Source organism: Salminus brasiliensis, chromosome 20, assembly GCF_030463535.1.
Source record: "Salminus brasiliensis chromosome 20, fSalBra1.hap2, whole genome shotgun sequence".
In the NCBI taxonomy this organism is placed as follows: Eukaryota; Metazoa; Chordata; class Actinopteri; order Characiformes; family Bryconidae; genus Salminus; species Salminus brasiliensis.
This window is the reverse complement of record NC_132897.1, coordinates 8,528,338-8,548,028: the sequence shown is the minus strand read 5'-3', so window position 1 is coordinate 8,548,028 and position 19,691 is coordinate 8,528,338. Positions and strand designations below refer to the sequence as shown.

The window sequence follows — 19,691 nt, the reverse complement described above, 5'->3', positions numbered from 1 at the left end:
ATTAGCCCCTTGAACCCTAGGTTCATTATCCAGTTGTTAATCCAAATGCAACTATTAGGAATTATTTGTTAACCATTTAGCTTTCTGTGCAGTCAGGGTTCTATTTTAGGGCCTAATTATTTCACTTATGTAAAGTAAAATGTGGACCTATGTCCAGGATGTAAAGGGTCAATATGCATTATCTCTGATCAATAAACAAACAAACAAACAAACACATGCCTCTGTATTGCCATTATTTCATTCACCTCACTTTTAATAGAATTTACAGTTTTATTTACAGTGACTGAATGGAGGGAAGTGTCAGATAAAGCATGAGTGACCCATCTCATGGCATTACATAGAAGGGTCAGCCACTGCCACATTGTTTCACTACACTCATGATATCGTCTGGAACCCACAGATTAAGTTGCAGGATCACCTCAGCATGGCTTATTGATTAAACGTATGCTAAGACACAGCAGCGATTGACCCATGTTACAGTCTGCAGTACTGACCAAAACATCCCACAGTTTTCAACAGGGACAGTCATATCGGACTGGGTGTCCCACCTTGGGTTTTGGAACCGGCATTCCTGCAACATCCCACGTGTGAAAAATATAGCCGCCACTACAAATACCCGACCCATCCAAGTAGTGTAATAGGAAGACTATAGATGTCAGCTAATTGGACTTGACTGTGAGTGTAAATGTCGAAGAGTCCGGCTTGTGAAAAGAGAGTGTGAGAGCATTCGCAGGAGGTTTGGAAGTATTGCACTTCATGCATCTACATACATGAGTCCAGGACGGAGGGAGTGTTGGGCGGGGGGTGCGAGATGATAGAGTGATATAGAAAAAGGGAGTTACTGTGCCTTTAAGAGATGGAGAAAGCTGGCTCTGTGCCCATTCTCCAATCTGCTGATGATGAGGCGAGGAAGGAGCCAGGAGCCATTTTTAGCGATGAGGTCATCCTTTATGGCTGAAAAGAAAAAAAGAAAAAGAAAAGCAGCCATAGAAAGAAGTGCAGTGGCTGTCGATGCCTGCCGCTATCAGCCAGGACCCCCTATTTGCCTCTTAATCCATATATATATATGTGTGTGTGTGTGTGTGTGTGCATATGATATGTGATGTGTGATGTGTGCTGAGCTTTTCAGCCTTGATCAAGCTTAATAAACGTAAGGACCTGAGGATTGAGGATTGATGTCCTTGGTGCAACAGGTTCTTTGACTAGTGGTGCATGTTGAAGGTTGTGGATGCTGTAGGTGATGATGTCACCACTTCCATATTTCATCCATTGCCACACATTTGTACATCACTGCCAACAACAGTACTGGCTTATTTGCTTGCACCTCTTACCAGATACGCTTATATACTGGTTGCATTGTCATTTTAGGCCTTTGAACAGCCACTCATTAACCCCCTATTAGCCCCCCTTTAGCTGTCTGCAATGCTCTGGTTGGGAATCAGTAAATTTCTGCAGTTCAAAGAAAAGTTGCAAGTCCAGAGGAGTTCAGTCTTGCGTGTTGTGTTTGACCTCACATACCCTTACTATTGAACAGAGAATCTCTCTCTCTCTCTCTCTCTCTCTCTCTCTCTCTCTCACACACACACACACACGTATACGCACACACAGCACTGCCCTCCCATCCCTCAAATGATTTTCCTAAATATAGACTGTCTGGCCAGCACAGCTGGGCTAAAGTAGAAATCCATGAGTATAGCACCATCTATAGGGATAAACACACCCCAAACATGCATTAAAAAGGGTGCACAGCAAATGAAAATATACTATGTTAAAGAAATACTGCATAAAACACATACATAAACTATTCCAAAAGGTACAGCATGTGCACTTATATTTTTTAAGGGCTTTATCAATATACCTTCATTCGTCTCAATCACAGGATGCTCTTCAGACCCTTCTCGAACATTTCACGATCCAGACGAATGGATTCATCAGTGCTGTTACTGCGTTTACAACAGTAAGAGGTGCAGTGTTTGTGTTGCTTCCCTCCTCTACTGTAAAGGAGGCATCTGGGTGAAATTACATCATCCTTCTTGCTAGACCACTCCTCCTACCCCTGTATACAATATATGTCCAAAAGTTTGTAGACACCTTCTCAGCGGTTTGCTCTGAAATCAAGGGCGTTAAAAGGGAGTTTTCCCCCCCTACTTCTGGTGATGATTTAGGCTCGATATTGAAACATTGCTGTGAGGATTTGATGTTGTTCAACCACTGGAGCATCAGTGAAATTATTGATGTTGGAGGATCAGTTCTGAATGTTCTACTTATCCCAAAAGCAAAGAACGAAGGTCCCTGACTCAAGAGAACACAGTTCTACAATTTCAGAGATCTTTGCCAGTTTACACTTTATGTCCAGATGTATTTGGACACCCCTGCTGAGGAATGCATTCAGCTACTTTAAGTTGCACCCATTGCTGACAAAGATGTGCAAATCTGCACACACACACAGCTTGTCTAGTCCTTGTAGAGAAGTATTGCCAATAGATTAGGACTCTCTGAAGCAGTTAAATATGAACCTATTGGCAGCATGCCTAATGCCAGGCTTGGGCTCAAGAGGTATAAAGTCCCCCAACATTGAGTTGAGGAGCAGTGGAACTGTGTTTTCTGGAATGATGGATGGGTTGGTGCTCCATCCAATATTTTTGGGATGAGTTGGGGAGATGAACATCCTGAGCTCACCAATGGTCTTGTTGCTGAATACAATCAAATTCTCACAGCAATGCTCCAAAATCTGGTAGAATGCCTTATTCTCAGGATAGTATAGACAGTTACTCCAACAAAAGCGGAAAAACTCTTTTTTTAAAAGCCATAATTTTGGAAGGAGCAATGAATGAGCAGGTGTCCCAATACTTTTGTCCCTATATAGAATGTTTGCTTTTCTATGGGCTTTTCTAACTGAACACTTGTGTCAACTATACAGAAATAGGATGATGCATTACTGAAGGCAAAGATACTGGAATGTGTCGTTAAGTAATATTGTGTGTGTGTGTGTGTGTGTGTGTGTGTGGGCAGGTATATTAATGTTGTACTTTTTGTTGACAGCCTAAAATACTGTATCAAAGCTCTACATCAACACCAGCATCAGCAAAGACGGTAATCTTTCGCCCTATATTAGCCCCCAACACACAAAAACCATGTTATTCAGGCTTTCCCCTCAACCAGCCGATTTCACATCGCAATTACAGTCTTGTTTTCTTACCCGTGTCTAATTTCCTTTAATTTGTTTTTCTAGCTTATTACCCCTCGGGGCTGCAGGAATGTATCCATTTCAAAGGTCTTTTCAAGCAATCCTTCCATCCAACTAGCTTTCATGACTGCGCACAGAGCTTAGCCTAACCCAAACGGTAAGATGTGTGCTTTAGTGTTTCCCCCCCACCTTTTCACACTGAATACCTTTTCCCAGGAATAGAGACGGCCTTCAGTCAGGGAATAACACAGAGCTTCATTTAGCACCTACAGTTAAGCTAGACCTACTGTACAAGTGACACATTGCCGCCAGGTCTCACTTGTGAGTACACCGTTATATTGGATGACCATACGTCCTCCTCATCCCAGGACACAATCCCTTTTTGGGAAGTAAACAATAGCTCCTGCCGGGATTTCACTTTAGCATTTGCCTCTTTAGTTGCCACACATTATACAGCAATAAATGGTTTTATGGTTGAAATATGAACGGGAGTTCTCGTAACCATCCACATGACATCTGTTCAGGGACAAAGTCCTGCAACAAAAAGACCCGTCCCCCCGTTTCTCCTCATTCGTAGAGATGGGAGCCTGGTCATGTGTGAAATTAGACAGAAATGCCCATATGGACTTTAGTGTATAAGTACGTGTATCTACACAACCACTGGTCAAATGTTTCCGGAGTTAGAGGAAGCTGCTAAACAAGAGTTTATGAGCAGAAGGTCTAAAAAGTTCGGAAAAAAATCTTGTGGTTCTGTCTCAGTGGTACCATGTTGACCAAGTATTCTGAAAGATCCAAAAGCAGAGTTTCAGGTCACACAGTTACAGCCTGTCAGACAAACCAGAAAAAAATTATGACTTTAAATGACTATTAAAATGCACATAACTTTCTTTTATTAAAACTGTTAGCTAAAATGATGTAAAGGTCAAATATATCTTATTTTGCTTTTATTAGATTTTATTGTACATGTAAGACACACAAGTGAAGGACAAGAAGATTATTTGGCCATTAAAAAGGCTATTAAAGCTATGTATTTGTCTTGGTAAATTAGTAAATATATATGTATTCATGTTTACGCAGTTTACGTAGTTAAAATTTAAGGAAATTTTGCCACGGTGCTACAACTTTGTTTACAAGTAGCCTATTTGAAGCCCCATATATCCGTGTGTCCCTACTGTGCCCCAAAATAGGCCCCCCTTTTGTTATGTTTGATAATAAGCCATATTGAATATAGTGTGATGTCACAGCAACAGATGACAGTAGGTATTCATAATGTAGGTATTAATATATTGAATCTGGGTGGATTAATAGTCCACATTTGATCTGCCGGGAATGGAGTTTATTAGCTCTTGAGTAATGCAGGGTGACTCTACAAAGCCATTTACACAGATTTTATTAATTTGCTGCGTCTGTTTTTTCGTTGCCATGGCCTTTACTGCCATCTAGTGGTAGAATGAGTGAAGTGCCATCTGTCCACAGTGATGATAGTCAGTTGTTAATGAACCAAAAAACAAAAACAAAAAAAAAACAAACCAAACAAATTAATAATGCGGAAAACACTCAAACTATTATCTGATGGAGCTTTATTTGATCTGAATACGGAGCACTTACAAGCAGCGGTAAGTGGATTATGAGCCCACAAATAAATACAGCAATAATCATACTTACAAGGAGAGAGGATTAAAAGAAGAAGAAGAAAAAAAGACAATTTTACAAATCTCTGATCTCCCATAAGATTAAAACACTGACCAAAGCACTGTCCACCCCCAAGTGACTCGTAGACTTTTATGCACTATACATGCACCTCTATGCTGAGTTACTCAGTAGGAATTAGAAAACATATACAGTATATTGAGGTTTGATATTTTTTTTTGTTTAACATCTCAGATGTACACTTAAATAACAGACTCCCTACGAACAGAATACACCCATATTTGCAACAACACAAATGGCTAGTCTATATACTGGAGTTTCATATATTCATATATATATATATTCATATATGTGCTACCGTATCATTCCCCTCCCTTCAACCTTTATAATGACACAATTATCGTCCACTGAAATGATAAAGATGATCACTAAGCTGTGCCTATTCACCTTGTGAAGTCTTAGGGTGGGCTGGTGACAGGGTCTCATATACTGCATTCATGAATGTAGAGGCACATGAAGATATGGAAATGAGAGATCTGCAGCCAATAAAGCATATGCTGTTGAAAACAGCATTCACAGTCACTGTCGTGCAAAAAATCATGCATTCCCAAAAATTTACAGTCAACTTTACTCCTTAAGTTTCAATAGAAGTTGTAAAAAAAATAATCCAAGTCACTCTGGAGTAAAAATAACAACCAGATTTAAATCCTGTCAAAAGTGAAAATCATTTTTTGTGCGACAGCGGCAAGACAAATGTGTCAACATGCTCTCGCTAGAACAAATCAACAGGAATTCACACAAGCCAGTCTGTATATGGTACATACATTATGCTTGATGCTTGTGGCAGGTTGAGCAGGTATAGCATCTCTCATGCCTTTATCTCATGCTTTATAATTTCTACAGAGTCTTCACTGAATCAGATTAACAGGATTCCAGCCATTTCTATTATCTTATATAGAGCACGAATAACAACTGAGAACACACTGGAGTGCTCTGGAGTCCTAGTTAACCTGTTGTATTCCTTCCAGCAGTGCCACAAAGTAATGCCTCATTTGCAATTTAACTCATCTCATGTGCTTCAACATGTCTTTATGGAGACAACTCTCCTAAATAAATGAGTAATGCTAAAAACTGAGATGGATCCCAACATCAAGAAGGCAGGGTTCTTCCCAGGGAGCATGTAAACTACATCCATAAAAATGAAAACATTCGAATGCCGTTCGAATGGTGTAAAGAAGGCAGTTGTGCTGCTGTTTAAACTCTCGGATGTACCTTGGTCTCAGGGAAAGAAAGGGGAGGACTGCAGCGACAAACTGATAGAGGCAGTCAACGTGAATCAGCACAAAACGGTACCAAGCTTTCTCTCTGCTTTCTTACATCCCAACATGCTTTTCACTGTCCGCACACTGCCAATGAGGCCATATGGGGAGAAGGCCAACATTTCAGGCACAGTTTACATTTCACCCTTTTACCAGCATTGCCCAGCAGGGGGCAGCAAGGGGCCAAAACAAGACACTGACACTGTCTCTCAGAATAGACCCCCTAGATCAGCACCGCAACCAAAAAGACTAATACACGTACATAGTGCTGTACATCAGTCTGATAACACACACAGACTGCGGCCTTACATCATCCAAAAGATACATCAACCTCATCTCCTTAGGGATGTACTATCAGTGGAGATGCCCTCTGTTCTGATGTCCAAAGTCAACTCTGCAGTCAGAGCAGGCAACTTTATGACAGCTCTGTGGCGGAGCCAGATCTTTTTTGGTGGGTTATGTCCAAGTAAAGGTCTGAGCGGAGGAAGCGAGGATAGGGATCTTTCTCCATAAGTCCATAGATCCTACTCTGGGCCAGGTCAAAGCTGTCAGCGCTAACGTTCCCCATGTTCTCCTTGGTCTGCTCCCTGGTATATGAGTCCAGATTGACCTGAGAACAAGGAGGTAAAATGGAGGTATTAACACCTAGTGTGAGGTTAACTACTTTTTGCACTGCAGTACCTTCAAACCATAGGTGGGTTCTAGGTGGGCATGGACTCTGAGTGGGTTTGTACATGCGTTTTTACTGGAACCCAGTTGAGCTTCCCAAATGGGCCCCATTGTTACAGCCCATTTTAATCTTACATGGATCCCATCTAGCCTGCATGTGCAGTGTTCAACCTAGATAGGACCCATGTTTTACCCCGTATGGTCTCATCAATGACCCTGGTGGGACCCTGGTGGGCATCCATATGTGAGGCCAACATGTAACCTGAGGACAAAACTTTCTGCCTCATAGTTGGGCTACCCATACAGGCACCGCATGTTAGCTGGGATGTTGGTCCTTCTGGGGCATTGTTCAAATAACCCTTTGTAGCACCTGGGTAAGACCTTGTAGCACTAGTCCTAAAAGCACAGCTCCAACACCAGTATAAGGCATCTAATATACAGCAATTTCTGTTCAGCCTTAGGTTCATATGAGACTTCATGACTTCATATGTAACTTTTAGTGCACTTCAGTTTGGGTGTAGAAGTAATAGTTTCACTTAAGCGCACTACAAAGGTATGCTTTGTTTTAACCCACCTCTTTACATGACTGAATGGAGATGTACTGCGCATATATCTTCTTTGCTCTAGAAGTCATCTTGGACAGAGACTTGATCTTCCTGTAGTCCTCGCAAGCCAGCCAGAAATCCAGATTCTCCTCGCTGAACTCCGTCTGCAGAAAGGAGCGGAACGCTGCCAGTCCATCTGACAAAGCAGAAAGCAGTTATGACGCATACTGTTAGAACATAATGTGATCTCAAAATGCATCAGGGTATTTGGCTCTGGTCTAATTGTATGTTAAAATAATGCTAGATCCATGACAGATTGGGCCATATGATGAGTGATGTGCTCAAAATAAATTACAAGCAAGTTGTAAAGTGTGCCATTATGTAACTGTTTTAGTTCCCTAGAAACAACAGTGCAGCAAACTTACATTTGTGAGAAAGCAACAGGTCAAGAGATTCTCCCCATTTGAGAGCTTCCTCTGGAGTGGGTCTACGGAAACAGAAGACAGAACGGTCAACAACTCCATGATTTACTGCCAATGATGCGCTGATATTTACTTTAAAACCCAGCCAGAACATCCTGCTTTGACTCCAATTAAACCATGCCCATCACTAATACCACTGATGATTTGTTCCTTAACATTTTAACTTGCCAATAATTCATATCTGTCTTCAGACTAGGCATCTGCAGTCATAACATAATTTCCACATGTATTAAAAGCAACCCAATAATGTGAAAAATGTATTTTTCAGATATATTCATTTGTTTTGTACAAATCTATTATGAACAAATGAACAGATGTGATCCATAGTAGTATCAGACTTTTGTTTCATTACTGATAGGAGTGTTAGTATGCACGGTTTTAACGCAGATTAAAAGAAATAAACCCTGTATTGGGGATCAGAATGGAAATGTGCCTTTTATTTTATGGCATTTACACTACATGGATTTTATGCATGCTTTCTGTAACAGGGTGCTCAGCTAGAATGGCAATCAAACCCAGGCCGTCGCGATGGCAGCCCGACACGCTAAGTGAGCCACCACAACCACATGACCAACAGCCCCAAGTGCAGCGCAGTAGAGCTCAAAGCAGGCAAAACTTAAGAGCAAAGAAAGTCAAGAACCCAAGAATTGAACTCAAGGCTGCCACATCGGGAGATGTACGCTCCGTTGCTTCATTAAAGGACACTAAAAGGGGTGGGTTTGAAAACGGGTGGGAGAAAAAAAGAAAATTGTGCATGTGGCACAAGGGAGAAAGGCAGGAAAACAAACAAAGGCTGCCAGGGGAGAATGCTGGCCACCTCGAAAGCCACAAGGAAAACAAGAAGTAAAGATAAAAGGACCCCCCGAAAGAAATGGGAAAAAAGTGTTACAGGGAAGGCAGCCGTCCTCTGTAAACAGCGTGTATGTGTGCCAACACACACACACACAAACACAGAAACAGACAAACACTACACAAACACAGAAACAGACAAACACTACACAAACACAGACAACTCAAGGGAAAGGGGGGGGGGGGACTTGGAGCGTAGACAGGAGAAAAACACAGAAGAGAGAGTGAGACCCACGCAGCCTTTACTCAAGAGAGTGGCTGTCACAAACACACAGAAACAGTCAAAGGACCCAGCAGTGGGCAACTGAATCTGGAGGTTTAGCAAGCCTTTTGCCCAGGTGTTGTGCGTTGGGCTTGATTAGCTGGTGTGACTCTAGCCTCTCAACCTTGAGCTACCCCTTACCGTTTCTTTCAAAATCAAGAGTATTAAAAAGAGTTTAAGCTGCTTTTGTTGGAATAACCATCTCTATTGTCTATGGAAGGCTTTCAACTAGATTTTGGAGCATTTCTGTGAGTATTTCATTGCATTCAGTGACACGAACGTTAGTGAGGTCAGGATGTTGGATGATCACCATCCCAAGTCATCCCCAACTTATGTCTCTCTGAAGCAGATAAACATGAACCTATTGGCACTATGCTTAACGCCAGGCATGGCCTTGTCAATGAATGCAATTAATTTCTCACAGCAATGCTCCAAAATCTAGTAGGAACCCTTCCCTAGACAGTAGACACAGTTAACTAAAGAAACAAATGACTGAGTATGTGTCCCAATACTTTTGTCCATGGTGTATGACTGAGCAGGGAAATCATCTAACTGTGCTGGGCAATGGTCATCCAGTACTAGGAGTTTAAGAGTGTGACTCATCCAGTCCTGGAGTCAGGTCAGGTAAAAAGTGGAAGTAAACACTCGCACTCACTTGTCCCATTTGAAGACTTTCTCAAGCTTGTTGACTGGATTGCTTCCATGTCTTTCGTTGTTCTTCTTCCGGAGGAAGGTCAGTCGATTTTTCATGTCTTTGGCCCTGTGGGAGTAGCATTAGAAGTTCAGTACAGTCCTCATCTCCAGAATGACTCAGCAGTTAACTGACAACCCAAGCCTGTGTCATCGTTCGATGAGTCAAAAGAAGGACTGATAGAAATGGGAAGACATTTTCAGTAGGAGTTTTGTGCCTGAAGCTGCTTTTCCCTGTGGGAAACAGTTGGTAGAGAGTCCATCATTTACTGCACTGAGTGGTTACCTAGCGTGGGGGAGCAATCATGTTGGAGAATATAAAGAGCCTAAAGGACTCATTCAATTTGCTACAATTGCACATTTATTGCAAGAACACAGAATGGATGTTTGGGAAAACAAACACCCAACAAAAATTGAGACTTACAGGTTTTTCGATTTCTTATTTTTCGTGACACTCTTCCCCATTTGACATTTACAGTTGGGTTCACCGCAGACCTGAAAACAACACAGAAATAATTTGTCATTATTGTTTTAAAATTCCATACAGGAACATTTTTTTTTTAAGCAGGCACAGAGCAAAATATCCAGCTGCTTTAATCAAGGATGGGATGATAATCAGCCAGGCTAAAGCAGGGGTGTCAGACTCCAATCTTGGAGAGACCCAGCTTTGAATAGTTGAGCGTTCTACCTCATTAAACATAGCGCATTCAATTCATCAGCTAATTAGCAAGGCACTTCGTGAGTTGAATTTGTTATGTTAGAAGTGAGAAAGAACAATTTTTGGAGAGCTGTGGTTCTCCAGGTGTTTCTGACACCACTGAGCTAGGGAGAATTTGGAGAGAGAGGAGGAATTAAGTTTGACTGTGATTGGAGAGCAGTCCTCAATTCCATTGCTTTTCCTAGGTCTTCTTTCGATTTTCTCATTATTCCGGTTTCTTCTCTTCTCATTTTCATGCTGTATCTGAATCATACACACATAACATGAGCACTCACTTCCAGTAGGAAGTTTGGAACACAGGAAGTTTACAAATTTGGGGCAAAATCCTTGATCCTTGCATTTATACCCATTACAACGGGCGCAGACTGTTGCACGGAGTGTGGTCAATATGACTAGACTTGATAACAGCAAAGCTACATTTAGATAAGTAGTGAACTGCTATGAAGGTAAGGTGTTTATTTTAGTTTTAGGAGACTGCAGCCAACAATATTACCAAAACATGAGCTGGAAGCATACATTGTGTGGTGGATGGGGAAGCTGTATGTAAGATGTATACATATATATATATATATATATATATATATATATATATATATATATATATATATATATATATATTGTGCAAACATTTGAGGCACATGTAAGAATATTTGAATAAATACAAATAACATTACACAAAAAGTAGTGGATTTACATCACTTCTCCTCATGGAACTCAGTATTATTTACAATCATCATCCAACACCTGGTCTGGTTTGTCAAGGCAGAATAATGTTAAATCAGGTGAGCTGGTGATGGAATTAAACACATGCATGCGCTGGCTAAGGGCGACCAGGAGAAATCTGGAACCAAGCTTTGTTCTTCAAACTAGCTCACAAGATCTCAACTATTTTCTTCGAGATCAGAAATTCTTGACAAGATGAATGGTTTTAAATAACGTGCTTAGGTGCCTAAAACTTCTGCACAGTACCACAAAGTCACCTACGCAACCTACAGCCTCAAAAGACTTATTCTGCTTTTCAGTGTGTAAGGTCATTTTGTGAGGTGGCCAGGCAGAAGTTGAACTTGAGTAAAAACGTACCCTTCTGCCAGTAAATAGCAGGCAGATGTGGTGTACGGACCCTCCGTTCTTGTTGAGCTCCTTTCGCAGGGTCTGAGGGGAAGGGATGGTCCAGCGATCCTGTGTCTCCCTTCCACTGTCCAGGCAGTGGATAGCTTGGTCAGAGATGAAGCGTGGGGATCGGGGTTCTTGGAGCAGGCTGCCCTCACTGTGGGTGCGCCGGTGAAGGGAGCGCTGCACACACAACCCTCCGCTCTGCTGCCCCCTGCTGGGTGACATCTCAACTAGGCTCCTGCGCTTCAGATAGCCTTCATCACTGTCTTCCTCCTCCTCTTCTTCCTCCTCCTCGTTATCATCGTCATCGGTGGACGGTGAGGTCAGTGGGTCCGGCTTGAAGGAGCGATCCAGGCACAATTTGGGAATGATGAGAGGCGAGGATGAGGAGGAAGATGATGTGGGACGGGCACCCACGCTAACCGTCTCTGAAGCGCTCTCGCCCTCGCCCTGCTCCCTCCTTTCCAACTCCGCCTCCTGCTCGCCTCTCTTTGGCTCCTTTACCCTCTCCTTCCAGATGGCAGAAGTCTCCATGTACACAGCTTTAGAGGCGTCTCCAGGCGGGGGAGGGGGCTGGATGGTGTCTCCGGCGCCGCAGCGCAAGTCTGGGTAGGAGAGGCGCTCGGTGGGGGTGCTGGTTCTGAGTCTGGTTCTGCTCTGGCCTGTGACTGGGGACCCGGAGGGACAAGAAGGAGAGCAAGGTTCAGAAACACTGTGTGGTCCAAAGCTAAGCAGCCCCAGCTCAGCCTGATCTCCAGTCTTTGGCTCCAGCATCTGCCAAGAAATGAAATGTAGAGTTAAGTGAACTGTAAATGATAATAAGAATAATAATACTGTACGTTTCTCAGACTATATGACATATGACAAAATCCATTTACATTGATTTATACAGTCTTAAGTAAAGGTTTGGGAACCCCTGGCCAAAAGATGCACTATATGTCCAAATGTATGTGGACATCCCTGCTAATGAATGCATTCGGCACACACACAGCTTGTCCAGTCCCTGTAGAGAAGTACTGCCAATAGAATAGGATTCTCAATAGCAGATAAACACAAACCTACTAATGCCAGGTATGGGTTAGAGGGGTATAAAGCATTAAGCTGTGGAGCAGTGAAGCGGAGTTAATGATGGTGCTCCATTCAATACTTTTGGGATGCGTTGGGGATATGGGGATGAGGTGGGGTGGTGATCATCCAATATCCTGACCTCACTAACCCTTGTTGAATGCAACCGGCAGTTACTCCAACAAAAGCAGGATAAATCTTTCTTAAACACACTTGAATCTGGAAGAAACAATGAATGAGCAGGTGTCCCAATACTTTTTCCATATAGTGTATATTTTGTCTTTTTATTTAACTGAGAAGGAGCAAACACAACATCTGTAGCTGATCAAACATAAACATGTTAATCTTTCATTCATGATATACACAAATCAAAAACCCAAATCATCAATGTGACAGGTGCAAAAGTTTGGGCACCTTAAGAGCCAGGACTAATTTTCTTTGATGTGTATGTCAGAGGACTGTGAGGGTCAATTCCCAAAACTTCAGCTTGTGTTTTTTCAGGTAGTCCATTGTGGTTTTGGGGTATATTTAGATCTCTATCCTCTTATGGCAACCAACCTTATACCCTTATAATGGGTGGTTTGATTGTTGTATCCAGGATTTGTTGATTTACTGTGGAATCCATTCTTTGCTAATTGTGGCAAACAGTTATTTTTTCCAAAACACCTCTAGCTGAAGCATACTTCAAATGTTAAGCTTCATAATAAGGTAGCAGGTATTTTTTTTTGGCAGATGAGGGGGCTGCACAGTTGAATAGTGCACCACCCTCTTGACACACCAACATTTGACAGGCATGTGGGACTTTTGATTAGCCTTCATTACCAGCTTATGAGCAGATTTTTCTAGGAGTGGTCTTTCTCTTTAAGATATAAACATCACCGCCACAATATTATGCTATGACTGACTGCTGTATTGCATTTGCTACCAAAACAGAGTTTAATGTAGTTTCTTTTTAGCACTCCATTTTGGCTGTGTGCTATTTTCTTTGACAGAGCCAGTAACCAGTAGCAGAAGCCTTCAACCATGGCCATCAATTGTGTTACTATCAAAAGGTATTTGATGTGTCGTCTGATATCCTCCACTTCAGGAAATTACAGCATGGTGATGGCACAGCATTAAGGAGAGAACAACCTCCACACCAACATTCACCACTCATAAACCTACATGTTGCTGAGGGATGTAAAGGCTTAATGCACTTTCAAAACGGTGCATTATCACACGCTTTTCAGCTTAACTGCACTTCCTGAGACCTTTTTAGCTATAAACAATCCAATCCTATATGTGCTAAAAACAAACCAGCTTGATTTAATACAGCCATTCCTCGTGAGTACTGTAAATACATCAAGGTTTGTGACAGCAGTATTGTCAAAGCAAGCACAGCTTGAGCAGTTCACAACCTCATCTATGAGCACCATTAAGTCATAATATGTCACAATATACTTTACATAGATCAAATATTAACACGCAATGAAAACAGATTAAAAGCAAACATTGCAGATTTACCATAAAAAACAATCTTTCACTAGTAAAAATCAATGTAAAATACATATTTCAGCAAACATACTGTAAAAGCACTGCAAACACACTGCACATCAAAACTGCATGTCAAAATGCATGATCCGAGTGACCTCACCTTCACCAAACGCTCCAATGTTTGTCTCCAAAAGACAAATAATGTATTCTTTCATCACAGCAGCATGCACTAGTACAGCTCTTGGTCACATTTCTCTCTTTCTATCTCTCTGTGCCTCCCTCCCTCCCTCCCTCATTCTCTCTTTCACTCCCTCTCTTTCTCTGCACAAGTCACATGTGCGTATCTGTTTGTGCTAGTCTGATTAATGATGTCGCTGCTGCATCAATTGTTGCTAATGCCAACCCAAGGGGCACTCAGTTGCAGAGAAGGCTGAGGGAGAGGCAGAGTGAGAGACAGAGAGAGAGAAAGAGAGAGAGAGAGAGAGTAGGAGAAAAATCAGATTTTCTCGCTCTTCTCCTCGAAGGGAATGCAATAAGATGGTAACATGCAACCCATTAAGACACACATGGGACCAAACGCTTGGCTGAGCGGCGTTCATACACGCAGCCTGCTATAATGACTGTGCTAAGCTATGGAATCGCAGGATGGATTCTATAGGTAATGATGTGTCTCATGAACGAATGAAGATGTGTGTGAAGCCGTGGTTACACTACGTGTCATGGCCATTTGCTTCTAGTGAAGCTGTTGTTTCCTACCTCGTGTGGAATGGTAAAATTTAAAGCCATCAATTTTGCATTAAAATAACAGCTTATCCTGTAATATTCCTCTACACCCCCAGTTCACATGCTTCTTTCACTTCAGATACTGATTCTGTCTCTGTCAGCTTGTCAACAAATGTATGTGTACAGTTCTCCACAAAGGGGTGGTCATAGCGCAGTTTGTATTTACGACAGTGGTGTAAAAGTGAATTAGCTCTGCAACTTTATTTTCCCCGTGGGATAAATAAAAATAAATCTATAAATCTATAAATCTATCTATCTATCTATCTATCTATATTTTATCTGTCAATATGAGCCTCACAAGTTAATACATTCGAGTTTTTCATGTTTTTGTTGGAATAGCTGTCCATGGAAGGCTTTCTACTATATTTTTGGAGCATTGCTGTAAGGATTTAACTGCATTCAGCGACAAGAGCGCTAGTGAGATCAGGATGATGAACAATTACCACCAAACTCACCCCCAACTCTGAAGCACCATCATTCCAAAGAATCACAGCTCCACTTTCACTTCTACCCCTCTAGCCCACACCTGGCATTAGGTATGGTGCCAATAGCTTTGTGCCAAAGTTTATCTGCTCCAGGCCTATTCTATAGGCAAAACTTGTCTAGTCTACAGGTTACTAGACAAACTATGTGTATGCGCATTTGCACATCTGTGCCAGCAATGGGTGCAACTTAAAGCAGCTGAAAGCATTCACTTGGACATACAGTATTACTAGTTTTGCGCTAGCACCTTATGATACAGTACTGTATTTTCACTGTATTTTCAATCTTGAGCGCATTGAATAAACTAAAATCATGCCGTATTATTCAGTAAATGTATTGACACGTAAAACGCTACAATACACTGAACAGTAACATGGAATTTGTACTTTATTACACTCCTATTAACTGAATATACTAAAATTATTCAATATCCAATGAGGAATATGATCAGTGTTAGACAAAAAATAATGTTTGCAATTTATTTTTCACCGAATTGTACCGAGTTATTTTATTGCCTATATACCACTACTGTGTAAGTAGCTAATAGCACATATTTAATCATCGCTGGCAGGCAAAAACTTTGTATCTTCAAAAGAGTAACTTGCAGGAAAAGGAAAAAAAATCTTAACTTTCAATGGAAGTCAATGTAAACATTTTTGAGACACATTGGGTCCAATCATGATTACATTTTGATACAATATAAAGGACTGCCAGATTTATATTGTGAAAAAGTGAAAAACAGCAAAAACAGAAATAGAAGTTTGTTTTTTTTTAAATCGCTATAATCTGAGCTTTCCTTTTCTAAAGAATCATAATCAAAACACATTGTGAGGCTGACCTCCACCCCTAGTGTGTGTGTTTGTTCTTTACCTGATCTGGACCCGTTCTCTCCCTCAGGGTGAGCTGCTTGTTAATATTGTCTCTCAAGCACTGGTACACTCTTCTCTTCTGCTCAGCTGAAAAGGCCTCCAAACTGAACAGACATTCAGTTCTCTACAGAGAGAGAGAGAAAGAGAGAGAGAGAGAGAGAGAGAGAGAAGCCGATTTAAACCCATCATTCAAGCATGTCTCCTTTATTTGACTCAGGAGCAGGCGAGGTGTTCTTTATTCTCAGGGTTTTATTACATGTATTCGTCCAGCGCTGGCAACCTTTGTCTTACACACAGCTCAGGATGAAAAAGGAGAGAAAGCAAAGAAGAGAGGCATACACTGTCACTCACGAATCAGCATGTGTGTGTGTCTGTGTGAGCGCGAGAGTGTGTATATGTGTACATGTGTGTGTGAGATGTTGTCAGGGAGATGGGCAGATGGCTGTGTGTTCAGCGCCTCGCCTCTGCACGTATTTGCTGGACGGAGCCGTCTGTCTTGCTGACATGTCTACTCCGCTAGGAGTGCCAAGCTTGGAACACGCTCACACATGACGTACACTACGGTATAATTAAGAGTCGCTCTGTCTAACGGAGACGCTACTGACATCCTGTAAACATTTGTAACATGATCGGTTTGGGTCAATAGTCTGGTGATGATATTAAACAGTGACTAAATGAACTGTATGATGATCTTGCACACAGTAGCTTAGTGATAGTGATGACATCCTTAAGACTCCAGTTAGTAGTGGCACTAAGAATTCTACATTACATTTTATATTTGGTCAAATGTAACAATGCTCCACCCACCATATGTGCAAAAGTATTGGGACATCTGCACATTGTTTCTTATCTATCAAGGGTGTTAAAAAATTTAATACTTTGTTGGTTGGAGTAACGGTCTCTACTGTCCAGGGAAGGCTTTCTGCTAGATTCTGGAGCATTGCTGTGAGGATTTGATTGCACTCAGCGACAAGAGCATTAGTGAGGTCAGGAAGTTGGATGATCGCCACTTCACCTCATCCCCAACTAATCCCAAAAGTATTGGATAGAGCACAGCAGTTCCACTGCTCCACAGCTCAGTGCTGGAGGGCTTTTTACTCCTTTAGCTGAATTGAATTGACCTGGATTTCAATTAATGAATAATTACATATGCTGCTCAAGTTGCTCAGTTGACTCTGTATCTGAGCTCTCCTCCATGTTGCTTCCATGTCGCAGACTGAGTGGGGCACACTCACATGAAAACACATGCAGTAGTATGTTTTTAAGGGGACGGTGCATAAACACACACACAGTGGAAAGTATTAACAGAATTTTAAAAAAGATGAAATAATTGACATAGGCAAGATCACGTCGATCAGATGTTCTGAATGTCGGTTTCGATTAATTTTAGATTTATTAAAAATCTAAAACACCTGGCAATGACAAACAACAGGCATGAGGCCGAAATGTTCATGTTTATGTGCTTCAGAGGGTCCTATTCTATTGGGAGTACTTCTCTACAAGGACCAGGCGAGGAATGCGGTCATTGAATGCATTCATTGGAAAAGGGTGTCCACAAACCTTTGGACATATCGTCTGATTGGACGTCTTGTCAGTATATCAGAAACTAGCAGTATATCAGGTGTGTGAAACTGAGTGCTTACCTCTACTCTGTAGGAGATGTACAGACGCAGTTTATCTGCAGGAACTGGAAAAGAAAAAAAGAGGGATGTCTGTGTTGAAGAATATAAAAAGCTACTGTTTACAGTGCAGAAAATGAGGTCCTCAGTAAGACAGATGCAGGGCTATTGTGAAAGCTCCACTTTCATTTTTCACTAAAAGCTCCATTAATGTAATAAACAGCCATTAGTGGTGATGGCACTTTCCGTAGTGAGGGGGCCATAAATATAGCCTTCAGAGATAACACCGCCCTCTAAACATAGAGGCAGTAGGAGAAGGGGAAACATGCCAGCTATAGCACCTTAGGATATTTCTATCCATCATCAGGAAGACAGAGAATACACGGGCCCTCCCAAGCAGCCTGGAACGGGCTCTACCGGAGACAAGGCCATTGTTCATGGCAGACACAGCAGAGCAATGGAGAGAAGCACAGCAGCCTTCTCAGGGAACTTCTCTTATTCAACACACACACGCACATACACACACACACACCCCTGTCGCCTCCTTCCTGACTGCTGCCGTGGCTCAAACACACAATCACAAATAACCCAGGGTGGAGCTCGTTCACATCCCCTCCTCTCTAAACAATCAACTTAGAGATACATCATACTCTTTTTCACACACAAACACACACACCAAGCTGGTCATCTAGCTCAATTTCTCACTCCAGTAAATACAGAAACAGTTCAACTTCAGGCTAATATGTTTGCACCATCTGGGACTGTAAGTAAAACACTGGCAAGAGCCAGCTGTTCTTTAAATTTTTGTTAAATCACAGTTACTGACTTAACAAGAGTGTTGTTACCTGAGTTACACTGGATATAATGTAAAGTCAGACCAATTTAAAATCATACAGTAAGTGATTACAGAGTATTTCTTAAGTTGAATCTCCTAACTCACATTTCTTAGTTCTGCATCTCAGTTTGGTTGACAATACATGTTGAGTTGAGCTTTAATGACATTAAGAATAACTAAGCTGAAGCTGGAATTAATTAAAAACTGTGTTCGTGCACCTCAATTAGTTCACTGTTTATTTAATCTGGATAGGACCTGCTCCCCCAAACACACTGGGGGAGGCCTTCCAATTGTCAGACACCTGACCATGGAGGGCTGTGGTGTGGTGTGGTGCCACTCTCGAGCTGTGAAACCATGCTCATATCCAAGAAAGAACGTAAGGTAAGTTTTCTCAGCACAGTGTTTTAATGTAGTGCAGTTTCACAGCTCTAGAGTGGCCCTACGGTCTAACTGCTGCTCATCCAGTGTGAGGAGATTATCTGTTCATTACTGGTCCATTGTCAAAAACTATCCAGTTTGGGGACGTCATGTGATAGAAGATAAGGGAATTAACAGGAAACAAATTGAGGGGGAGCAGCACAGACACAGACATCCTACACAATAGTTAAGCAGCAGGTCATTTTCTGATGTTTTTACGGCTCAGTTTAAAATACATTGACCACCAAACTAAGATGCAGATCAAAAAAATAGATATGAATTAGGAGAACTTTGACTAATCTAAGTTGAGTTAACTAAAAACATTCTTTGTAATCAGTCACTTAATCATTGACCTGACTTGATTTATAAAAAAGCATAACTTTAGCTGACATTTAGCTGACACTTCAGTATAAACATGCAGTCACAATATCACCAGAAAAACATGTCATCACTGACCATTAAAAAAACCTCCAAAATGGTGACTTCACAGGAGAAAGCGAAAATGTTCTTTGAATGGAAGTCAATGTAAATGACAATGAATGACAATGAATATATATATTCTATTGGTCTATTTATCCAGAATTATTTACACAGTGTACAGAACAGCTACATGGTTCAAACGATGAAGAAAACAAAAAATAGAGATGCATGCTTTTTTAATTT

At 41.5% G+C, this 19,691-nt stretch overlaps 1 protein-coding gene across 5 annotated transcripts in view; it reads right to left on the bottom strand.

The window, feature by feature from the left end:
* Window positions 1-4,750: 4,750 nt before the first annotated feature.
* Window positions 4,751-19,691, bottom strand: part of rgs3b (regulator of G protein signaling 3b) — a 43,121-nt gene continuing 28,180 nt past the window's right edge. For 4 of the 5 annotated variants that reach the window (XM_072664425.1, XM_072664426.1, XM_072664427.1 and 1 more), the window contains 8 exons: window positions 17,801-17,844; window positions 16,159-16,281; window positions 11,452-12,258; window positions 10,078-10,148; window positions 9,619-9,723; window positions 7,796-7,857; window positions 7,400-7,566; window positions 4,751-6,766 (listed from right to left, as the gene is read on the bottom strand). In XM_072664425.1, the coding sequence (XP_072520526.1) occupies window positions 6,572-6,766; window positions 7,400-7,566; window positions 7,796-7,857; window positions 9,619-9,723; window positions 10,078-10,148; window positions 11,452-12,258; window positions 16,159-16,281; window positions 17,801-17,844 (1,574 nt within the window). In that variant the 3' untranslated portion in view covers window positions 4,751-6,571. Of the gene's footprint in view, window positions 6,767-7,399; window positions 7,567-7,795; window positions 7,858-9,618; window positions 9,724-10,077; window positions 10,149-11,451; window positions 12,259-14,182; window positions 14,288-16,158; window positions 16,282-17,800; window positions 17,845-19,691 lie in introns of those variants that run through there. The other variant, XM_072664429.1, reaches the window with a different exon arrangement.